Source organism: Mesoplodon densirostris, chromosome 16 (genome assembly GCF_025265405.1).
Source record: "Mesoplodon densirostris isolate mMesDen1 chromosome 16, mMesDen1 primary haplotype, whole genome shotgun sequence".
In the NCBI taxonomy this organism is placed as follows: domain Eukaryota; kingdom Metazoa; phylum Chordata; class Mammalia; order Artiodactyla; family Ziphiidae; genus Mesoplodon; species Mesoplodon densirostris.
This window is the reverse complement of record NC_082676.1, coordinates 12483579-12506603: the sequence shown is the minus strand read 5'-3', so window position 1 is coordinate 12506603 and position 23025 is coordinate 12483579. Positions and strand designations below refer to the sequence as shown.

The 23025-nt window shown below is 46.8% G+C and overlaps 2 protein-coding genes and 3 non-coding genes across 6 annotated transcripts in view; 4 read left to right on the top strand and 1 right to left on the bottom strand.

The window, feature by feature from the left end:
* Positions 1-882, bottom strand: part of ZNFX1 (zinc finger NFX1-type containing 1) — a 28367-nt gene extending 27485 nt beyond the window's left edge. For both annotated transcript variants that reach the window (XM_060119822.1, XM_060119821.1), the window contains exon 1: positions 430-882. The gene's annotated coding sequence lies outside the window, so the exon portion shown is untranslated. The remainder of the gene's footprint in view (positions 1-429) is intronic.
* On the top strand, positions 148-4610 carry LOC132476892 (spidroin-1-like). Its single transcript, XM_060079161.1, has 9 exons — positions 148-226; positions 314-500; positions 551-678; positions 755-925; positions 961-1187; positions 1541-1650; positions 3047-3111; positions 3436-3521; positions 4366-4610. The coding sequence occupies exons 1-6, from the start codon at positions 148-150 to the stop codon at positions 1640-1642; spliced, it is 894 nt and encodes a 297-aa protein (XP_059935144.1). The 3' UTR covers positions 1643-1650; positions 3047-3111; positions 3436-3521; positions 4366-4610.
* LOC132477180 (small nucleolar SNORD12/SNORD106) lies at positions 1375-1465 on the top strand. The gene has a single exon (XR_009530205.1). It is a non-coding gene; the product is annotated as a small nucleolar SNORD12/SNORD106 (small nucleolar RNA).
* LOC132477182 (small nucleolar SNORD12/SNORD106) lies at positions 2882-2972 on the top strand. Its single transcript, XR_009530206.1, has one exon. It is a non-coding gene; the product is annotated as a small nucleolar SNORD12/SNORD106 (small nucleolar RNA).
* On the top strand, positions 3185-3276 carry LOC132477179 (small nucleolar SNORD12/SNORD106). The gene has a single exon (XR_009530204.1). It is a non-coding gene; the product is annotated as a small nucleolar SNORD12/SNORD106 (small nucleolar RNA).
* Positions 4611-23025: the final 18415 nt, after the last annotated feature.

The following is a 23025-nucleotide window of genomic DNA, read 5'->3' as shown; positions in this document are numbered from 1 at the left end:
GTAGGAGTGGGGAGTCTAGGTGCGGAGGGTGGCTGTAGAGGATGGGGATGAATGAGGTGATGATGGGAGGTGAGGACGCTGGAAGATGAAGGGGGAGCTGTGGCAGAAAATGAGGGTGGAGATGGGGGGACAGAGGAGAGCTAGGTGATGAGGCTGGAGGCGGAGGTGGTGATGGAGGCGCTGAGGGGGCTAAGAGGGGCGCTGAGGAGAGGGGCCAGGGGCTCAGGTGAGTGATGGGGGCGCTGAGAAGGTGACGGGTACTGAGGCGGTGACGGGTGCTGAAGCGGGTGATGGGGGCGCGGGGGCTGAGGAGGTGGCGGGGGCGCTGAGGCGGGCGTCGGGGCAAAAGTGGCAGTGGAGGGGCGGCCGCCGGGGGTCGCGGCGGGCGGGAGCAGATGCGTGACCGGGGCGCGGGCGGGGGTCGCTCACCGGGCTCCGGCGCGTCCTCTCTCTGCCGCCGCCGCCGCCGCCGACTGGTGTTCGGACTCGGGCCCAAGCAGGTCAGCGGCCCCGCCCGGCGCACCGTACTTTCGGTTTCCTTTCCCCGCAGACACTGGGCGGGGCGAGGGGCCGGCCCGGAGGAGGAGGGAGGGGAGCAGGAGGGGGCCTGGGGCGGCGAGCGAGGGGGCCGGGCCCTGGCGCAGCCGGCGCCCCCGCCCTTAGGCCCGGCAGAGGCGGGTAGACCCGCGGGCGTCGCCTCAGCTCCCCGCGGCGGCGGCGGCGGGGCAGGCGGGCTTGGGCCGGCGCCGCTGAGGGGAGGGGAATGCGGGGGGCGGCTTAACGGCACCCGAGGCCGTTGCAGGCCTCAGCCGTCCCCAAAAGAGCGGGGACCAGGCGGACAGCTTCGTGCGTGTAAAGCGCGACATGGCGGCGAGGCCGACGAGCCCGGGTGGCCTCGTGTGTACCGGGAAGGGGCGGGGCTACTGTGGCCTTGACAACCATTAGGCCTCCTCCGCCTAGGCGGCGCGGCGACTACATTTCCCAGAGGACCTCGCGCGGGTCGGGGAGGGGGGAAGGAAGCGCCTCGGGTCCAGTGCGCAGGCGTGAGTCGCCTCTGGTTATATAAGGGTGGCTTTGGGGCTACTTGTTCTTTTGCGTCTTCGACGCTGTCTCTTCTTCAGCTTAGGTCCTCTGTTTCTCCTCCCGTGTCGTCCCATCCCGGCAACCAGGGTTTACTACTGTATGTGGTGAGTGGAAACCTCATTTCGAGATCTCTGCGCCTTTTTTTCCCTTTTTTGTGCGGTCGCCCCCACCGGTGGCCCCCTCTCCTCGTGGCTGTCTCTGCTCTGATTCTAAATAGGCCTCAGCGCCTTTGGGGAGATCAGTTAGAGCTGGAAAAGCCCGCGCCTTGTGCTCGGGCCTGAGGAGTCCTCGGCTGGTGTAAATGATGACTTCACTTTTTTCCCCATCAGATCGACAATGCTGATGTCTTTGAATACTTGCCAGTTAGTTCTGAGACACCGGCCTCAAAAGGCGCTGCCATGTTCTCTTCCGACTGTGGGAAGATGGCGCTTGATGACCTTTCTTTGTTGGTTCGCAGGTTTGCGCGATCACAGCGTACAGAATGGACCTTGGAGGACGGGGTCCCTGCTGGGCCTTCAAGGAAACCACGTGTAGACATGAACAACCTTCAATCTCCTGACCTCTGGAGTAAGCATTTGTCTTTTGGCCTATTGTAGGAAACGCGTGCTCTGAGCAACCTCTTAGTTTGCTAGGCGAGCTTGGAGGGAAAGAAAAGATGATTAAGGGCAGCCAATTAGCATATTTTAGTTACTAGGTTTTCTTTGAGGTGTTCTGGGTGCTTGGTTTTATTATAATTCACAGAAACATACCTATTAGACTTATTACAAAGTGGAATTAAGTGAATTATCTCTTGAAAGTGAATAGGTGTTAATTTTTAAATGTCTTTGTAATGCTCCTTAAGGCACATTTTCAGATGCCATTCCTTCACTTGTTTCATACTTAAGCTTCCAAGTGGATGGATAATGTGATGACATTTAAAAAAAAATTTTATTGGTGTAGAGTTGCTTTACAATGTTGTGTTAGTTTCTGCTGTACAGCAAAGTGAATCAGTTACATGAATACATATATCCCCTCTTTTTAGATTTCCTTCCTATTTAGGTGTGATGATATTTTTAAGGAAAGCCAAATGTGTTTCTGTTGGCCTATTTGCTTTAATTCCCAACTCCCTAACTTAACTGAGTCCAGAAACGCCACTTTAAGGGTGGGACTTCTTGGACGAAGTGTTCCTTAAACCTTGCTGTCCCAGAGTATTAAGTCGCGTTTTAAGTGATGACATCTTGCATTAAAGTGTAACATCCTAACACATAGTCAAAACCCTGCAGTCACCTAAGTAAAAGCCAGCCATTTCCCCACAATTCTTGCCAGCCACGCTGGCCTCTATCAAATGTAAGCACAGAAGGCAGAAGTGTTTGTCTTAGCTACTATCTTACTGCTGAGAACAGGACACAGAAGTGCTGAAATAACTGCATGAAGTCGAAGGTAGAGAAACAGACTAACCAAATCTTATTCCTAGTTCAGAGTTCTTTCTTTTTTTCTCCCTCCCTCCCTCCCTCCCTCCTTCCCTCCTGTCATTGGGTGTTCATTGCTGCGCACAGGCTTTGTCTAGTTGGGGCTAGCGGGGGCTGCTCTTCGCTGTGGTTCTCAGGCTCTAGGCGTGTGGGCTTCAGTAGTTGTGGCTCGTGGGCTCTAGAGCACAGGCTCGGTAGTTGTGGCACATGGGCTTAGTTGCTCCGCGGCATGTGGGATCTTCCTGAACCAGGGCTCGAACCCATGTCCCCTGCGTTGGCAGGCGGATTCTTAACTACTGCACCACCAGGGAAGGCCCCAGGGTTCTTTCTGTAGAGGCCAAAAGCTTCCTGTTGGCATAAGTGATGACTGAACTTTTTTCCCCGACAGATCGACCATGTTGATCTAACTTCTCTAAGCCAGTTTCTGTCTGATATGCCAGCTTGAGCATCTCCTCTGTCCCCCACTCCTTTGGGTATCTAGCTGACTGGCGGTCATGTTTCTGTTTTCATCTCAGGTTCACTGTTGGCAGAAAGCAGACTTTGAATGGACCATGATGGATCCAGGATTGGGAGAGAATTGGTAAGTCACGTCCATTAACTGCTTTTCTTTTAAAGAGGTTATCCCCATTGCTTTCTACTTCCTGTGACTCATGGCCATTGCAGCTGATGACTTAACTTTTTTCCCCGTCAGATCGACCCTGTTGATCTAACTGAACTATTAGCCAGTTTTGTCTGATGCATTGGCCACAAAGATAACTTCTGTTTATCTGTTTTCTGGTTAATCACCAACAGACTACTTTCTGTGGGTTTTTTTTTAGTGGGAATTGGGCTTGTCCTATGGGTTTTTTTCCCTCTTCCATCACTCAAGTCATTTATCTTGGCTTCATCTGTTAACTTCGTACAGGACCGTAGCGGAGCCCTTTGTGCGTCGGGGCGTAAGTAGGTTGATTGCAGCCTGATCTCAGCTTGGTTCAGTCTGTCCTGTAACAGGTGAGGTTTCTGCAAATTGTTACCTAGGTGTTAACCCCTCCTTAGTAAAATGATTACTAAATGTGCTCAGGATAGAGAGGTGTTGGGTTTGCCCACTTGGGAGTAACCTGAGTACCCAGTTCCAAGTTGGGTAAAACAGGAGGGGAAAATGGTGTCCTTGGCAGGACTGTTGACCTATTGGTACTACCAGGTCTTTCCCTAAGAAAGGGGGAAAAATTAAATGAAAAGTTAATTCTGCCTTGGCAGATAATACAGGATGAGGAGCTCCAAGCCATCTTTTGAGTTGAGATTGAAATTGGTTGTAATTTTTTTTTGAAAGGTTGAATTCTTCACACTGTTAGCTGGAGGCCAACCTCAGTTCCTTACCCCGTGGGTAAGGAACACAGTGGCTTGCTGCATCACAGTGAACAAGCCAAGGAGATAGGCAATCTCTGTCTCCTGCCTCCTTTCTTTTTAAACAAATAACACTTTGTATCCCGAATGTCTGCTTGTCCACTTTATATTTCAGGTGCCCCCATTTGTCCCTAAAGTAACTTTTGCATGAGCTTCATTTGTGTTAAGTCCCTCTAGAATCAACGTAACTTTTGGTGTGGTCCTGGGTTTGTCTCCCTTACCTCTATTTACTGTACCTAGAAAGGCTATAGATCGATGATGAACATTTTGACACAGACTTCAGTGAGGTGCCAGACTCAAGAGGTTGGAAGTCTCTCCTTGGTCTGGTACTTGACTCTACATCCACGTAGTTCCTGAAGACTAGATACTCCCACATCCCAAACACGTAGCTGTTTATATCAGTTTACATCAGAATGAAGTCCTGATGGTGATATATCTTTTTTCTTTTAAGGAGTTTCTCAACTGTGGAGTTGGAATGCAAGGTCTCTTGGAAAAAGATGACCCTGTTCTTTACCGAGAAAGCATGAAGGTTCCGGTTGAATCAGTCTCATAAGGTTGCTGTGTAACCTGAGTGTCCAGAGCTGAAAAGCCTCTGGCTGTTTTGAAGAATCAAGTATTATATTAAACTTAGGTAAAAATTTCTAACTTTGTACCCTTCCTATCTGGAGAAAGAAAATAAAATCCTTTGAATCAAAATACTGTTGTATTTGGTCATTGGAGATAGAGACCTTGAACCAAATGATGCTTGAGGTAAAAAGCTCTAGGGGCAGAGAGAGCTTTTAATATTAAACTTAAAATTTTAATGCTTAAACATGGAAAGTTCCAAACAGACTAGTGACATAGGGCTAATCTGGTTTCACTTTAACTTCCCTACTCTGTCCCCAGATACTTGATCTGGCTAATCTTAGGAAGATAGGATTCCATTGTGGTTTTTTTTGACTTTGTGCTTTCTAATCTGATTCCTGATGTTGACTCCAGGTCCCTTGAGTGTGTGGACCTAGTGCATCCGGTGAATAGAAAACTAGCTAGAGGGTTTTTTTTTTTTTTCTTTTTGCCGCACACCACGGCCTGATACCCCTGCAGTGGAAGCTCGGAGTCTTAACCACTGCTGCACCAGGGAAGTCCAAGAGGGGTATTACTTCTGATATTGGGTTATAAAAGACTTGTTGACATCCTCTTGCCTAGTTCCCTTCCTGTCTTATTCCTTGGCTTGCTCACTTTAGTGAAACAAGCTAGTGAGGAATTGAGATTGTCTTCCAGCCAATATGGTGCAGGGAACTGAGTCCTGCCAACCACTGAGTTTGGGGGCAGATCCTTCCCTGGTATTTGGTGACTAGAAACCTTGCTGACACCATGATACCTGTGAGAGGCCCTGAAATGGGACCCACCTAAACTGCCTGGGCTCCTGAACTACAGAAAATGAGGTTAAGTGTGTTTCTAGTCACTAAGTTTTTTTGTTTTTGGCCCTGCTGCACGCCTTGTGGGACCTTACTTCCCTGACCAGGAATTGAACCTGGGGCCCCGGACCGCCAGGGAATTCCCTCGTCACCGAGTTTTGGTGGTAATTTACCCAGCAATAAATAATGCAGAGCACCATAATCGAAAGCACTCTATAATGACCTTGACACCTTGAGCATCACTAACAGCGATTTCTTGACAGGACCTTCAAAGTTCTATGTGTGGATGCAACATTTCCATTCTTTCATTCCCTTCATGCATTCAACTTAACATGTCTAAACCTGAACTGACCCCCTCCCACCAAGGCTGCAGCTCCCACAACCATTTCTATTCCACAACACTGTCAGTCTAGGTGCTCAGGCCAGAAATAGTTATCCTCGACATTTTGCTCCATTCCCCATGTTGGTTTATCTTTTTTTTTTTTTGGCTGTGCCATACAGCATGCGGGTTCTTAGTTCTCCAACCAAGGATTGAACCCAGACCCCAGAAGCCACTGGACCCCCAGGGAATTCCCGGTTTACCTTTAAAATACACCTGACATTCAGCCCTTTTCCCACCTCCATTGCTACCATCTTCCGGATCCAAGCCACCATCATCCAAGCTTTGATTACTGGTCTGTACTTCCACCTTTGCTCCCTGAGATCTAATTCTCTATATGCAGCCAGAGTGCCCTTGAAAACCAGAGATCACAGCACTGTCCTGCTCAACCCTCCTGTGTCTCCCCACCTCACACAGTAAAAGCTGGACTCAATGGCCTGGACCATCTTCCTCTCCATTAACCTCTGACCTCATCTCCCCCCTTCTCTTTCAGTCACACAGTTCTAACTGTCCTCCATCACTTTAGGTGCACTCCAACCTGGAATGAATGACCAGGCCTAGCCCCGCCAGATCTTTCATGGTTCCCTTGGTTTACTTAAATGTCACCTTCTCTGGGAACCTATCTAAAACAATCTTCCCCATCACTTTCTATTTCCTTATATTTTTCTTTGTATTATTTTTCACTGCCTAATAAATAGTACCTATGCATATACAGTATACGTACATTATATGTGTATGTTTATGTAGCATATATATTTGTCATCTGTCTCCCTACATTAGACCATGACTCCATGGTAGATAGCACAAGAGATAAATAGATAGTGTAGATAGCAGCTGTCCCTCCTTTGTGGCCCCTCCATGGCACGTGGTAGGCCATTCAATAAATATTAAATGAAAGAATGAATCTGGGACTTCCCTGGTGGTCTAGTGGGTAAGACTCCCGTGCTCCCAATGCAGGGGGCCCGGGTTTGATCCCTGGTCAGGGAACTAGACCCCACATGTATGCCGCAGCTAAGAGTCCGCACGCCGCAACGAAGAAGCCTGCATGCTGTGATCCCGCAACTAAAGATCCTGCATGCTGCAACAAAGATCCAGTGTGCCGCAACTAAGGTCCAGCAAAATAAATAAATACTTTAAAAAAAAAAAGTGAATCAGAGACTTGCCTTGTGGCAGGACTGCTAAGGTACTTGACTGGCACACCTGTTTTGAAAATTTATTTTATTCTTTTTTTTTTCTTTTTGGCTACGTTGCGTTTTCGTTGCTGCGTGTGGGCTTTCTCTACTTGCAGTGCGCGGGCTTCTCACTGCAGTGGCTTCTCTTGTGGAGCACAGGCTCTAGGCACACGGGCTTCAGCAGTTGTGGCACGCGGGCTCAGTAGTTGTGGTGCATGGGCTTAGTTGCTCTGCAGCATGTGGGATCTTCCCAGACCAGGGCTCGAACCCATGTCCCCTGCATTGGCAGGCGGATTCTTAACCACTGTGCCGCCCTGGAAGCCCTTGACTGGCACACTTTGTTACTCATCACAACAGCCTTGTGAGGTGAGAACTAGCATGATTCTCACTCTTATTGCACAGATGAGGAAATTCAGTCTCTTTATGAGACAGAATCAGGTCACAAACTCTGACTTATTTGACTCCTTTTCTCTCTCCAACTTAACTGCCTTTTACCAGAACAAGAAGTGTTTTCAGTTCTTTGTATCCCCTGCAGTTTCTAAAGCTGTTCCTTGCACATAGTAGGTGCTCAAAGAGGCAAACCTGACTAAATGAGTCCTTGAACCAGCACTCAACCTGGTAACCTGAAGACATATTGAGTCCACAAAATGTTTCTTAAAGAAAATGCATTGACATGATTCATTCCATAAATATTTATCGAGTATCTACCTTGTGTCAGGCTCTGTTCTAGGTGCTGAGGATACAATAGTGAAAAAAAAAATTCTTGCCTACATGGGACATGACATTGCTAGTGGAGAGAGAAACAATAAAAAATAATATAGTGTAATATGTTATTTAATAAGTGCAATGGAGAAAACTAAAGTGAGGAAAAGGAATAGAAATGGAAAAGAAATGGAAATGTAAAGGTGGACATTTGAGTACAGAGCTGAACGAGATCAGGGAGTGAGTGGTGTGAGTATCAGTGGGAAATGAACGCTCCAGTGCAAAGGCTTTGAGGCAAAAATCTGCTTGTTGGGTTTTGTGTTTGGAGCATAGAGGAGGTCACTGTGGCTTCTTATGGAAAATTGGAAGATCTGATTATAGTAGACCCATTTTCCTGCCTGATAATTAGCTGTGGCTGAATAACGTTTTATGCATATATGTTTGTTTGGGTTTTTTTTGCGGTACGCGGGCCTCTCACTGTTGTGGCCTCTCCCATTGCGGAGCACAGGCTCCGGACGCGCAGGCTCAGCGGCCATGGCTCACGGGCCCAGCCGCTCCGCGGCATGTGGGATCTTCCCGGACCGGGGCTCAAATCCATGTCCCCTGCATCGGCAGGTGGACTCTCAACCACTGTGCCACCAGGGAAGCCCCCTGCATATATGTATTAATATGTATGTATGTATGTGTTTTTAGGCAGGTCATATGCTTTCTAGTTCCCCACAATGGTGTATTTCCCTCTTTTAATATACCAGCCCCTGTAGTAATAATATTAACAATGGCTAACATTTATTGAGCCATTACTGTGTGTTAATTACAGTTCTTCAAATATAATAAAACATTATTCTTCCAACAACCACATGAGGCAGATTGTATTGTTAATCTCATTTGACAGTTGAAGGGACAGTCTCTGAGAGATAAAATGACTTGTCTAAAGTCACACAGTCAGTAAGTAGTAGAGCCAGGCTCTTGAGTTTGTAACCCTTGGCTTAATTGCAGCCTCTTACTGAAATGCAGTCTGACTGATACAGGAGGGAGCCAGTTTCCGGTTCTGAAAAGTTCAAATGCTTTTATTTATTTATTAATTATTTTATTTATTTATGTTTTGGTTGTGTTGGCTCTTCGTTGCTGCCCGTGGGCTTTCTCTAGTTTTGGCAAGAGGGGGCTACTCTTCGTTGCGGTGCATGGGCTTCTCATTGCGGTAGCTTCTCTTGTTGTGGAGCACGGCTCTAGGCGTTCAGGCTTCAGCAGTTGTGGCACATGGCTTTAGTTGCTCTGTGGCAGGTGGGATCTTCCCCGACCAGGGATCGAACCTGTGTCCCCTGCATTGGCAGGCAGATTCTCAACCACTGGGCCACCAGGGAAGTCCAGTTCAATGCTTTTGACTTCCTTGTTGGTGAGACACCTCTGAGGTCAGAAGTGGCCCCAAATGCCTACCAGCCACGGGTCAGAGAAGTTCCCTAGAGAGCTCCCACCCACCTTGAGTCTCTAGGCTTTGCTATCACTGCTTCCCTGAACCCCAAAGGCAATGATAGGCCTCAGATGCTCAAATTCTTTGCATCTTGTCTCCCTAGCTTCAGTCCCACAAAACATTTGATGCTTCAGACTCATTCTACTTCTTTGTCCTCTTACCTGAGGGATCTTGGGCACATCTTTATCTCTATCAGCCTCAGTTTCCTCATCTGTGAAATGGGGTTCATAACAATGCCTGCTTCAGAGAGTTGAAGCCTTCAATAAAATCAGGTCTGTAAAGCACTTAGCCCAGGCCTGGCACATTAGAGGGACACAATTCATATCTAGTGAATAAACAAATCTTCCTGCCACATTGAGATGGGAGAAAATCTGTGCTGGGGAGATGTAAGAAGTGTGCTCATTGAGCGCTTACCATGTGCCATATTGTGTTATTATTTCATTAATCCATACCCCACCCTTGTTCATTACAATCCCATTTTATCCCTTCCAGAACTTGCAGCTCCAGCCTGTGTCTGCAGGGGGCGCTGTGGACACACGTTTCTCCAGCCTGCGCGAGATGCCGCCCCCTCTCCGGCTAGGAAGGAAGATGGCCCGCAGGGGAGTTTTCATAGTTAGGCCATATTTTCAGATCCTGCAGCCAGCACTTTGGGGGTTGGCTGTCGCAGGGGAGCCTGAGAAAGGGCGAGTTCCCCGGGCCTGGATCATGGGCTGCTGATCGTGCGACCACCACTCACAGTGTAAGAAATCAACCAAAACCAAATTTACCCACGATCCCTTCATCTAACATATCAGTTATCAGTTTTCACTTTTCCATGTTCCCTTCTGCTCTCCTTGTAGTGGGGCAGCTACTACCAACATGGTTGGAGCTTCCAATTTTTAAAGAAAACCAGAAATCCTTAAAATGTTGGCAACTGATTCCAATTTTATAAACTGTGAAGACTGAACAATGCACACGTGTGAGCCTCATATAGCCCAGAGGCCACCAGTGTAAGACCTCTGGAGTTTGATCTGTGACCCTTTCAGCACTGCCTTTGTCATTCCTGGTGCAGGTAAAATACATGATGCCCAGTTATTATACATTTGAATTTCAGATAATTTTAACCATGTCCCAAATATTGCATGGAACATACTTACACTAAAAAATCATTATTTATCTGAAATTCAAATGTAACTGGGTGTTCTGTATTTTTATTTGCTAGATCTGGCAACCTCATTCCAGGGAGCATCTGGCTTGGGATGATGCATCTGTTCTTTAAGATGAAGCCTTGATGGACCTCATTCCTTCTGCGTAACTTGTATCTCTGCCAACTTGAACTTTCCTCTCAGATTATTTGGCGGGGGGGAATTGGGGTTTATGAAATTTCCCCACAGTTTACAATTTGGCTTCAATGCCTCGATGGGTAGAATTGGCAGGTCCTATGTCCCCCTGGGCTGGTCCCCTGATCAGTTTCTCCCAAGGTCCCAATGTTGATTAATTGCAGGTTTGTTTAGAAGGCAACTGTCTTTTCCTTTGTCTGTTAGTCATGGCAGAAACAGACCATCTTGGGCTTATTTATATCTGTGGCTTTTTTAAAAAGAGAGAAAAGGAGAAATCTGGATCCTTTCACTTGGCAGGCTCATTTAAACAAATGGTCCTTTTGCTAAAACAGACTGGCGCCACAGGGCCACATTTTGCAGGTGGGAAGGTTTGGGATGGGGGTGGTCCTGGTGAGTGAGAGCATTTTTTTCTTTTTTTTTTTTTTTGCTCCAGTGTTAAAATGGTGGCATGTGCAAACTGGGACTTTGTCGTCACTTTTGGCTGTGCCCAGGTTGACCTGGTGTTTTTACAGCTAGAGGAGCTACCTGCTGAGAGTGGTATTATTCATCAGAGTAAATGCTAGGCTGCCTCAAATATTTCACTGTCCCACTGCATGGTCAAGTCCAAACATTCCTCTCTAAGCTCCATTTCTCTCTACTTGAATCATAATAGTAACAGCACAGTAACTGCAATGCCATTTATTGAAATTTCTTACCAGCCTCTAATCTAGGGTACTTTACATTTTAAAATAATTTATTCCTCACCTCAACTCTGCAAGGGCAGTAATATTATCATCCTGACTTTACAGATGAGGAAACTGAGGTTTAGAAAGGGGAAGTGACTTACCTAAGTCACACAGTTAGTAAATGGCTCTACCAATGTCTTTCCTTGTCCGTCCAGGTCCCCTCCTTACCCTAGTCCACCTTGCTCACCGCTCCCAGAGCAGGGACACATCAGCGTCAGCTCTAAGCCCTGTGGTGGGAGCTTCAGCAGGAGATGGAGGTGGGGTTGGGGGGTGAGAATGACCTATGCATCCCCCTGGCTGCACCCTGTGGGGACACCTCTCCAGATGTTCTTCTACCTGACTCTCCTTCTGGGCTCTGATGCTCCTTCCCTGGCCCCTTCGTATGTAGGGGTATCCCCGCTACTTCCAGCTCCAAGGTTTTGCACTAGCTCCTGTGGTTTCCTTATAGTCTGTGAGCACCACTGTATTCTTCTTGAATTATACCCTGCTTAGAGTTATTCTATTTCCAGTGGGCCAGGACTGGTAGAGAGGTAGAGCTGGGATTCGAACCCAAGGACTCCAAAATAACCTCTTTGCTAATGGCATCCTAGAACTGCTTGCTCCTGCCGGCCACGGTGTTTTCATTCTGGCTTGGACCAGGATCTACTCTCATTTCTATTCTTTTCTCCAACAATTACAGGAAATGTTGCTAAGTGCATTTTCTGTGCCTGCTAGTATATGGATTCTATTAAAAACAAATCAAAAACAATGCTAGCTTAACATGACTTGTTTTTAGGAACAATCTCCTAGGGAAGTCTTGCACACCCACCCTCACCCTACCCCCAAGTTCTTAATAAGAATCATTTTGAGAAGCATTTCCTGGGACTTCCCTGGTGGTGCAGTGGTTAAGAATCTGCCTGCCAACGCAGGGGATACGGGTTCAAGCCCTGGTCCGGGAAGATCCCACATGCCGCAGAGCAACTAAGCCCGTGAGCCACAACTACTGAGCCCACGTGCCACTACTGAGCCCACGTGCCACAACTACTGAAGCCTGCGCACCTAGAGCCCATGCTCCGCAACAAGAGAAGCCACTGCAAGGAGAAGCCCGTGCACTGCAACAAAGAGTAGCCCCCACTCGCTGCAACTAGAGAAAGCCTGCATGCAGCAACGAAGACCCAACCAGACAAAAATAAATAAATAAATTATTTTTTAAAAAGGGTAAAGAATTCGAGGGCCTCCCTGGTGGCGCAGTGGTTAAGAGTCCGCCTGCCGATGCAGGGGATACGGGTTCGTGCCCCGGTCTGGGAGGATCCCATATGCCGCGGAGCGGCTGGGCCCGTGAGCCATGGCCGCTGGGCCTGCGCATCCGGAGCCTGTGCTCCGCAACGGGAGAGGCCACAACAGTGAGAGGCCCGCATACTGCAAAAAGAAAATAAATAAATAAATAAATAAATAAGGGTAAAGAATTCGAATAGACATTTCTCCAAAGAAGATATATGAATGGCCAACAAGGACATGAAGTGATACTCAGCATCACTAATCATTTGGGCAATGCAAATCAAAACCACAATGAGATATCACGTCACACACACGAGGATGTCTACTATGCAAAAAAAGCAGAAAATAACAAGTGTTGGTGAGGATATGGAGAAATTGGAACCCTTGCAAACTGTTGGTAGGAAGGTTTAGCTGCTTTAGAAAATGTTATGGTGCTTCCTCAAAAAATTAAAAATATGACATATGATCCAGCAATTCCACTTCTGGGTATATACTTCAAAGAATTGAAAGAAGGGTCTCAAAGAGATAGCTATACACCCATGTTCACAGCAGCATTTTCACAATAGCCAAAAGGTGGAAGCAATCTAAATGTCCATCGACAGATGAATGGATTTTTAAAATGTGGTATATACATACAACAGAATATTACTCAACTTTAACAAGGAAATTCTGGCAATGCTACAACATGGATGAACTTTGAAGACAGTATCCTTGAAATAAGCCAGTTATGAAAAGACAAGAAAATGTATGATTTCACTTATATGAGGTACGTACAGTAGTCAAACACGTAGAAACAGAAAATAGAAGGGTGATTGCCAGGGGCTGAAGAGAGGGGACAATCAGGAGTTATTTACTGGGTACAGAGTGTTAGTTTTGTAAGATGAGAAAGTTCTGGAGATTGGTTGCACAACTTAACACTACTGAATTGTAAACTTAAAAATGGCTAAGATGGTACATTTTATGTTATGTGTATTTTACCACAATTAGAAAAAAAATGTTCAAGGGCAACAATAAACTCTAGTAATATGGAAGGAGCAGTGTCTGCCATGGTGTTAACATAAAAGGTATGTTTCCATGACCCACATAGGTGTAAAATAGTTCCACCCAAATAATTCATCTTAGAGCTGGTCCCCTCTGGTTTTACTGTTGTGGGTCTACTAGCTTATGACCCTTATGGAAAAAAGTATTTGCATCACAGCTTATAGTCATTGGCTGTCAGAGATGTAAGAGCTGTTGGAAAAGGACTCTCCCTCAACCCTACCCCCATTATATAGATGAGGAAACTGAGTCCCAAAGAGAGAGCTTGCTTTGTTCAAGGACATAGTGAGTTTCTCCTGACATCTGGCCCAGGGTCCTTTCTCAGTGAGGAATAATGAACTCTCCTCTGGCAATGCTGGTGATGGACATATCATTAGAATATGAACTTCTGCTGGCAATGGACTTATCATTAGAATACGTCATTTTCTGGAACTTCCCTTCCCTGGTCCAGTGGTTAAGACTTCACCTTCCAGTGCAGGGGGTGCAGGTTTGATCCCTGGTCAGAGAGCTAAGATCCCACATGCTGCGGGGCAACTAAGCCCACGTGCCGCAACTACTGAGCCCACACACCTCAAACTACAGAGCCCACGTGCTCTGGAGCCCGCATGCCACAACTAGAGAGAGAAAACCCACACGCCACAACTAGATAGAAACCCGTGAGCTACAACAAAGAACCCACATGCTGTGATGAAGATCCCATGTGCCGCCACTAAGACCCGACACAGCCAAAAATAAATGAACCAAACCCCAAAATGCTTTAAAAATAAATAGGCAGAAGACCTAAGTAGATATTTCTCCAAAGAAGACATACAGATGGTCAAAAGGCACATGAAAAGATGCTCAACATCGCTAATTACTAGAGAAATGCAAATCAAAACTACAGTAGGATACCACCTCACACTGGTCAGAATGGCCATCATTAAAAAGTCTACAAATAACATATGCTGGATAGGGTGTGGAGAAAAGGGGACCCTCCTATACTGTTGGTGGGAATGTAAGTTGGTGCAGCCACAATGGAAAGGAGTATGGAGGTTCCTCAAAAAACTAGAGTTGCCATACAATCCGTCAATCCCACTCCTGGGCATATATCCAAACAAAACTATAATCCAGGGGCTTCCCTGGTGGCGCAGTGGTTGAGAGTCCGCCTGCCGATGCAGGGGACGCGGGTTCATGCCCCGGTCCGGGAGGATCCCACATGCCGTGGAGCAGCTAGACCCGTGAGCCATGGCCGCTGAGCCTGCGCGTCCAGATCCTGTGCCGCAACGGGAGAGGCCACAACAGTGAGAGGCCCACATACCGGAAAAACAAAAACAAAAACAAAAAACTATAATCCAAAAAGATACATGGACCCTTATGTTCATAGCAGCACTATTCACAATAGCCAAGACATGGACTTTTAGGTTGTTTCCATCGACAGATGAATGGATAAAGAAGATGTGGTACCTATATACAATGATATACTATGCTGCCATAAAAAAGAATGAAATAATGCCATTTGCAGCCACATGGATGGACTTAGAGATTAACATGCTAAGTGAGGTAAGTCAGAAAGAGAAAGACAAATACCATATGATATCGCTTATATGTGGAATCTAAAATATGACACAAATGAACCTATCTAGGAAGGAGAAACAGACTCACAGATGTAGAGAACAGACTTGTGGTTGCCAAGAGGGAGGGGGGTGGAGGAGGGATGGGTTAGGAGTTTGGGGTTTAGAAGATGCAAACTATTATATACAGAATGGATAAATGAGGTCCTACTGTATAGGAAAGGGAGCTATATTCAATATCCTGTGACAAACCATAATGATACCACATGCCACAGAGCAACTAAGCCTGTGAACCACACTACTGAGCCTACACTCTAGAGCCCGTGAGCCACAACTACTGAAACCTGCACGCCTAGAGCCCGTGCTCTGCAACAAGAGAAGCCACCACAATGAGAAGCCCGCACACCACAACGAAGAGTAGCCCCTGCTCGCTGCAACTAGAGAAAGCCTGAGCACAGAAACAAAGACCCAACGCAACCAAAAATAAATAATAAAAAATAAATAAATTTAGGGGCTTCCCTGGTGGCACAGTGGTTAAGAATCTTCCTGCCAATGCAGGGGACACAGGTAGGAGCCCTGGCCCGGGAAGAGAAAGCCCACACGCAGCAATGAAGACCCAAGGCAGCCAAAAATAAATAAATAAATTTATTTAAAAAAATTTTTTAAAACACAGGGCTTCCAAAACAAACAAACAAACAAACAAACAAACAAAAAACCCAGGGCTTCCCTGGTGGCGCAGTGGTTGAGAGTCCGCCTGCCGATGCAGGGGACACCGGTTCGTGCCCCGGTCTGGGAAGATCCCACATGCCACGGAGCGGCTGGGCCCGTGAGCCATGGCCGCTGAGCCTGCGCGTCCGGAGCCTGTGCTCTGCAGTGGGAGAGGCCACAACAGTGAGAGGCCCGTATACAGCAAAAAAAAAAAAAAAAAAAAAAAAAAAAATTTATAAAAAACAAAATAAAACAAAAAAACCACTTATCAAACTCCAGACATTAGAAACACTTGTGTTTCATTTGCTTTGGAGGAATTTTCCTCATCTCTAACTAATGGGCCTCCAATTTCTCAGACTCTCTCTGCCAGAGAGGGAAATTGAGCTGGAAAGTTAACCATCCAGAGAGGGTCATTCACCTGGCTCCACCCTAAACTTCATTATTTACCAGTGGAGCCAGCTAGACATTTGGCAGGAAATGGTGAAAATAACATTTTCCTGGTGTCTGAGGGTACCATATGCATTTTGGCTTGGGTGGTATCCAAAAGCAGCTGGGAAAATTCAAGTTTTATCAGGCATCCATCTGTTCACTCTGGGTGTGGCTAGCCATACAGGAAGTCACACAGATACATATTGCCCACTGAGTTAGCTTTGTCCTTAAAAAACATATTATTTAAGATATAACACATGCAAAGGGCAAGAGGAAGGCAGCTTGAGGAAGTGGCTAGATCACTCTATTGGACATCAGGGTTCAAGGCCCAGCTTAGGCACTGACTCAGCCACCTTCATTTATAAAAACTTACCAGTTTTCTACGAAGTAGCAAGTACTTTCTAGCTCTGTGACTTTAGGCAAGTGATTTCACACCTCTGAGCCTTGTCCAACCTCTGCAAAAGTCATTAATAATATTTATTTGTGGTAGATACTGCTGGTTCCTACCCAACAGCTATTTCCTTGACTCGTGTCCTTGCTGGCACAAGTCTCCCACTCTAGAGGCAGATGAAGCCAGCCACTCACCTTCTAAGTCTCCTTTGCATTAAGGCACGCAGCTTAGTTCTGACCAATAAGATGCAAGGGAAACTTGGCCAGGGAGTTTCTAGATGCAGTGCCCATGGCATCTTTTCATATGATTATTACTAATCATGAAACTGAGTCTCCCTAAAACCAAGTTCCCTCACTGAGTTTACGATTAATCTCTCTCTCCAAAACTTTATTCCCTTTCTTGTCCTCTCTGACCTCAATCCTCTGCTAACCACTCATCAACCAGACTCAGGTGACTACAATTGCTGTTGTCAATTATATTGTTAACATACTAAAATCACTGTTATAGATATGTCATCATTAACGTACAAACTCAGGTTGTTTCTTCAGGGCAAGGTGAGTTAACAGACCCCCAAGTCATGGACCACCTGGCCAGAGAATCATAAACCTGAGACATTCTGACTCTCGAAACTAGGATTAAGAAATGTCACAAGATAATGATTAATCCCAACCTCTTTGTTCTTCCCCTTTAAAAAAAACACCTAATCAAAGACCAAGTTGGAGTCATCTGAGGCTTGCCTCCCACTCTCTTGCTTGGCGCCCTGCTTTGCTGCAAACATCAGCTGTCAAGAGTTTGGCTTTCTGCGCCAAGGGCACAGGAGCCCTTGCGTGGTTGAAATAACATGATTTCATGCAGCTATTAGGTGGGGCAGGCAGCCCACCGAAAGGCCCAGAAAATTCAAAGCATACGTGCTGCTGTGTAGATTAGAGCAGTGCTTCTCAGGCCTTACTGTGGGGCTAATGTGCATTGTTCAAATGCAGATTCTGCGCCGGGGCCCCAGGTTCTGCATTTCTAGTGATAAAGTGAATTTGTATATCAGGACCCACGAAGTGAAGGCTGCTTCAGTGGCCTGGCTCATGTCACAGATCCAAACCTAAGTCTGCCTGCACTTGTGGGAAACACCTGTCAAGGAATCCTAACATACACCAATCACAATCCTCCAACTTCACGAGCTGACCTTAACCCTAGAAAGCAGGACCTTCTAGCCCATCATGCCTTGTTTTGTATTTTTTTTAAATATTATTTAGTTTTGGCTGAGTTGGGTCTTCGTTGCTGCGCACGTGCGGCGAGTGGGGGCTACTCTTCATTGTGGTGCGCAGGCTTCTCCTTGAGGTGGCTTCTCTTGTTACGGAGCAAGGGCTCTAGGCGTGCGGGCTTCAGGAGTTGTGGCACACGGCCTTAGCTGCCCCGTGGCATGTGGGACCTTCCCGCACCAGGGCTCGAACCCGTGTCCCCTGCATTGGCAGGCGGATTCTTAACCACTGCGCCACCAGGGAAGCCCCCCTTGTTTTGTGTTGCCTCCTCTAATGCTCTATAAAACTTGCTCTTGCCCCAAACCCCTCAGGAACAGTGTCCCATTGCTCGGGAGGCGCTGTACTCCCCCACTCCATGGATTGTTTGCCCTTCAACAAAGACATCGAACACGTTACTAAATTGTTTTAGTTTTGTCATTTGATACAAGCAAGATTTCAGGAGAAACCGATGCTGCTGGTTCTACGACCACACTTTGAATAGCAGGGTGTTGCATACCTTTGGACACAAATAAGAAAGAAGCCAATTATATGTGACAAAGAAAAAGGAAAGAAGTCCCCAAGGAGGCAGTTCAGGGTTGGTTGATCCAGCAGTTCAACAAGTTCTTTAAGGACTCAGGCTCTCTCCTGTTTTCCTGTCCCCCATCCCAGGTGGTTGGCGTTTAGTCTTCAGGCTTGTTGCCTCAAGGTCATGAGACAGCTCCAGGGGACACCCACACACTCCTGAACTTTCAAGGGAACAGGAGAGCATCCCCTCCTGTGCATTTCCCACTATCAGTGGGAAAGTCTTTCCCAGAGTCCCCTGCCCCTCGAGGGCTACTGATGTGCACAGCCCAGGGGAACCACTTTAATAGACTTTACCGAAGCTGCCTCAGCTCCCAGCGGTCTTCTCCTCACAGCTCCGTGGCCAGAAGAGCATCCTGCAGTCAAGGCTAAACCGTCATTGGCAAGGAGATAGAATGACTGTGATTGGCTTAGACCGCTAGTTCTTAAAGGAAGGTAGGTACTCAGACCAGCAGGATCAGCATCACCTGGGAAACCTGTTAGATATGCAAATTCTTGGGTTCTACCCCAGGCCTACTGAATTCGAAAGACTAGGGATGAGGCCCAGCAATGGTTTCCCAAGGTCTCCCAGTGATTCTGATACACGCTGGATTGAGCCCGGGCTACACATTGGAGTCATCAGGGCAACTCTTTTTTTTTTTTTTTTTTTTGCGGTACACGGGCTTCTCACTGCCGTGGCCTCTCCCGTTGCGGAGCACGGGCTCCGGACGCGCAGGCCCAGCGGCCATGGCTCGCGGGCCCAACCGCTCCACAGCATGTGGGATCCTCCCGGACCGGGGCACGAAGCGGTGTCCCCTGCATCGGCAGGCGGACTCTCAACCACTACGCCACCAGGGAAGCCCAGGGCAACTCTTAAAATTACCACTGGATAGAAATCAGAATGGTGGTTACCTCTGGAAATGGGCTGGGGTATAGACCTTCAAGAAGTGTGACCAACTTGTCCCACTTTGCCCTGGACATTCTTTGTTTTAGTACTGAAAGTCCTACATCCCAGAAAAACCCCTCAGTCTTGGACAAATCAGGACAGTGTGTCATCCTACCTTGAAGGGGCAAGAGGGAAATTTCTGGACATGTTCTATGTCATTATCTGGGTGGTGGCTACATGGGTGTACATGTGTGTAAAAATACCAATCTATCCATTTAAAGTTAGTGCACTTAACTCTACTAAATGTAAAAAATACTGATGTCCAAATTGTATTCCAGATCAACTGAATCAAAATCTCAACTGAGAATCTCAGGTACTGGTATTGAGAAAACTCTCTCCGGGGCTTCTAATGTTGAGCTAGGTTTGACAACTAATGTGTTCAAATCACCTGAGATCTTGCTTAAAAAAATGAAGATTCTGGGGACTTCCCTGGTGGTGCAGTGGATGAAACTCCACGCTCCCAATGCAAGGGGCCCGGGTTCGATCCCTGGTCAGGGAGCTAGATCTCACATGCCTGCTGCAACTAAGAGTTTGCATGTCACAACTAAGGAGCCCATGTGCTGCAACCAAGACCCCACACAGCCAAATAAATAATAAATAAATATTTTAAAAAATGAAGATTCTGGGTCCGTAAGTCTGGGATGGGGCCTGAGATTCTGCATTTCTGACAAGCTCCCAGGTGATGCGGATGCTGGACTCTGTTCTGGGTAGTGAGGGCCAAGCTGAATCAAGATTTACCTTCTGGGTCTGAGGGCAGGGGGAGGTGGCCGTCTCCTGAAACATCTTGATGCTGTTATTGAGGAAGGGAGAAAGTTGGGGGAGAGGTAGACTAGCTGTGGGGTAGCCCACTCCTGTGGCATTCAGTGGAACCAGGGTTTAGGGTGAGGTTAGGAAAAATAGAAGCACACACTTGGGCAACGTCACAAATACTGAAGCTCAGACAGCTGTTTCCAAACCCCTGACATGCCAAGAGGCCCATGTTTGTCTGAGTTCTGGCCTTAGCCAAGTCAAGACCAAGGACCCCAGCCTTTGTTCAGTTCGCTTGTCCTAAAGTCATTCAGGAAGCTGCCCTTCTGGAGAAGTCAAGTGCGGCATCCAGAGGTGCCCTCTCCCTCTGCCCCGCAAATGCTGTGGAGACTGATACCGGGCTGCCAGCTGGTTTAATTACTCAGATGGGAAGTTGGCTGGGAGAGCCCAGTCTTGGGCAGAGATTAATGACTCCATTATCTTCCTGGGCAATCATCCCATGTGGGCCTCAGTCCGGAATGTAGATATAAGGTGTAAATAAAGTCCTTGTTCTGAGGGAGAGCATTTTTCATTGTCTCCAGATGGGAATTTGGCCCAGAAACCATTGGCTCAATTCCAGGAGGTGTCTTTGTTTAGCAGAACAACCTGGTCCTCTGGGGGCATGTGACACAGGCCTCCTGAGCGCTGGGCTGAGGTTTGGGGCAGAAAATATATTACTCTTCTTCTTAAGCTCATAAGTAATACATGCGTGTTGGGAAAAATTTAAACTAGGAAGCTCGGTGCATGTAAGGTAACAAGTGATAGTTCTTGCCCCCCTTCCCACTCCCTGAAGGTAATGATGATTGACTTCTGGTGTGTACTCATCCAAACACATGTCTTTTTTTGGGTCCTTTGTTCTTTTCCTTTGATTCAACTTTATTGAGGTATAACACACTATATTATACACTCTATGGCACATATGTAAAGTGTGTTATTTGATTAGTTTTGCTATATGTCAAACCCATGATAACTTCACCACAATTAAGATAATGAACATATCTATCACCTCCCAAATGTTATCCATCCTTGTGCCCTTTTGCAATCTTCCCTCCCTCCCTCCCCCCACCCCCGAACATTGACCTACTCTTGTCACTATAAATTACTTTGCACTTTCTAGAATTTATGTAAATGAAATCACAGTGTATGTACTCATTTTTAGGTGATGGAGGTTGGCTTCTTTTATTCAGTATGATGATTTTGAGGTGTCATAGGTATCAATAATTTTCCTTTTTTTTACTGCTGGGAAGTATCCCATGTATGGATGTTCCATGATTTGTTTATCCATTCATCCATTGATGAACTTTCTAGATTCTTTCTAGTTTTTGGTGATTACAAATAAAGCTGCTCTGAACATTTAAGTACAAGTCTTTGTGTGGACAAATATTTTGTTTCTTTGGGTAAATGCATAGGAGTGGAATGGCTGGATGGTATCCTATGGTGGGTACATGTTTAGCATTTCAAGAAACTATTTTCTAAAATGGTTTAGCATATTTTGCATTCTGCCAGCAGCATATGAGAGTTCCATATGCTCCCTGTCCTCACCAACACTTGTTATGATCAGTCTTTGTAATTTTCGATGTTCTAATGGATGTGCAGTGGTATCTCATTGTGATTTTAATTTTCATTTCCCTAATGACTAATGCTATGGAGCATCTTTTTATGTGCAATTACTGGCTATTCACATATACTCTTTTGTGAAGTGTCTGGGAGCAGGGGGTTGAAGGTGTTTTTAAAGCTGCTAACATTGAGGTCCCCATGTGATACCCAAGCACAGATGTCAATTGGGCAGTTGCATGGTTAGTTTTTTTGGGTTTTTTTGGCCACGCCATGTGGGATCTTAGTTCCCCAACCAGGGATCAAACCTGCTCCCCCTGCGTTGGAAGCACAGGGTCTTAACCACTGGACTGCCAGGGAAGTCCCAGGCAGTTGGAGATTAGAGGCTAGACTTCAGAGGAAAGGTCCAGGTTGGCGATGTAAATTCAGGAGCTGTCAGCTTATTGGTGTTTTGAGTCGCAAGACCAGATGAGACCAGTAAGGGAGAGTGTGTAGGCAGAGAAGAGGCCAGGTCTGGGTTTGGGGGCACTTGATGAATCTGAAGCCAGAAGATGAGCAAAAACCACTCAAAGCAGCTAAGCAGGCGTGGCTGGTGAGGTAAGAGGAGGAGGAAGAGAAGAAAGTGTTTCCTGGCAGGCAACACTATAGTGGCTGGCCTCCAAAGATGGCCCGTAGAGAACCACACACTCTGCTCTTCACACTCCGGTGTGGCCCCTCCCACTTTCATTCTGGGCTGGCCCTGCGAAACCAACAGAATGGAGTATAAGTGACGTGCCTGACTTCTGAGGTTGTAAGAAGCCCTGTAGCTTCCACCTTGGCTTTTGGAACATTGCTCTGGAATAAATTAGTTGCCATCGAAGAAGTTTGGCTCTGAGACTACCATGATGGGAGGAAGCCCAAGCTAGCCACGTGAAAAGACAATATGGAGAGAAAAAGATGGCCCGCTAGTCCTTGATTGTTCCAGCCATCTCAGTCGAGGCAGCAGAGAGGTGAGTGAAGAAGCTGTTTTGGATGTCTGGCCCAATCAAGCCTTGAGATGACTTCAGCAGTAGATGCTTATTTATTTATTTATTTATTTATTTATTTATTTATTTATTTTAGCGGCTTGTGGGATCTTAGTTCCCTGACCAGGGATTGAACCCAGGCCCCTGCAGTGGAAGTGCAGGGTCCTAACAGGACCACCAGGGAATTCCCAGCAGCAGCTGCTTTCTGACTGCAGTTGCATGAGAGACCCCAATTGAACCACCGAACCAACCCACAGGACTATGAGTGATAATAATAAATTGTTGTTTTAAGCCTCGAGGTTCTGGGGCAGTTTGTTATGCAGCAGCAGATAACTGAGACAGACGTGAGCAGTGAAGGGAGACTGACAAACCCCCCTGCCCCCACCCAGAGCCCAGTAGCCTTCAGCCCAGACCCATGGAGAGAGGGGTGTTCCACCTCAGCTGGACAGCTCTCTGCATTCTGATGGGTCCCCCCTCCCTGCTAAGAGGAGAA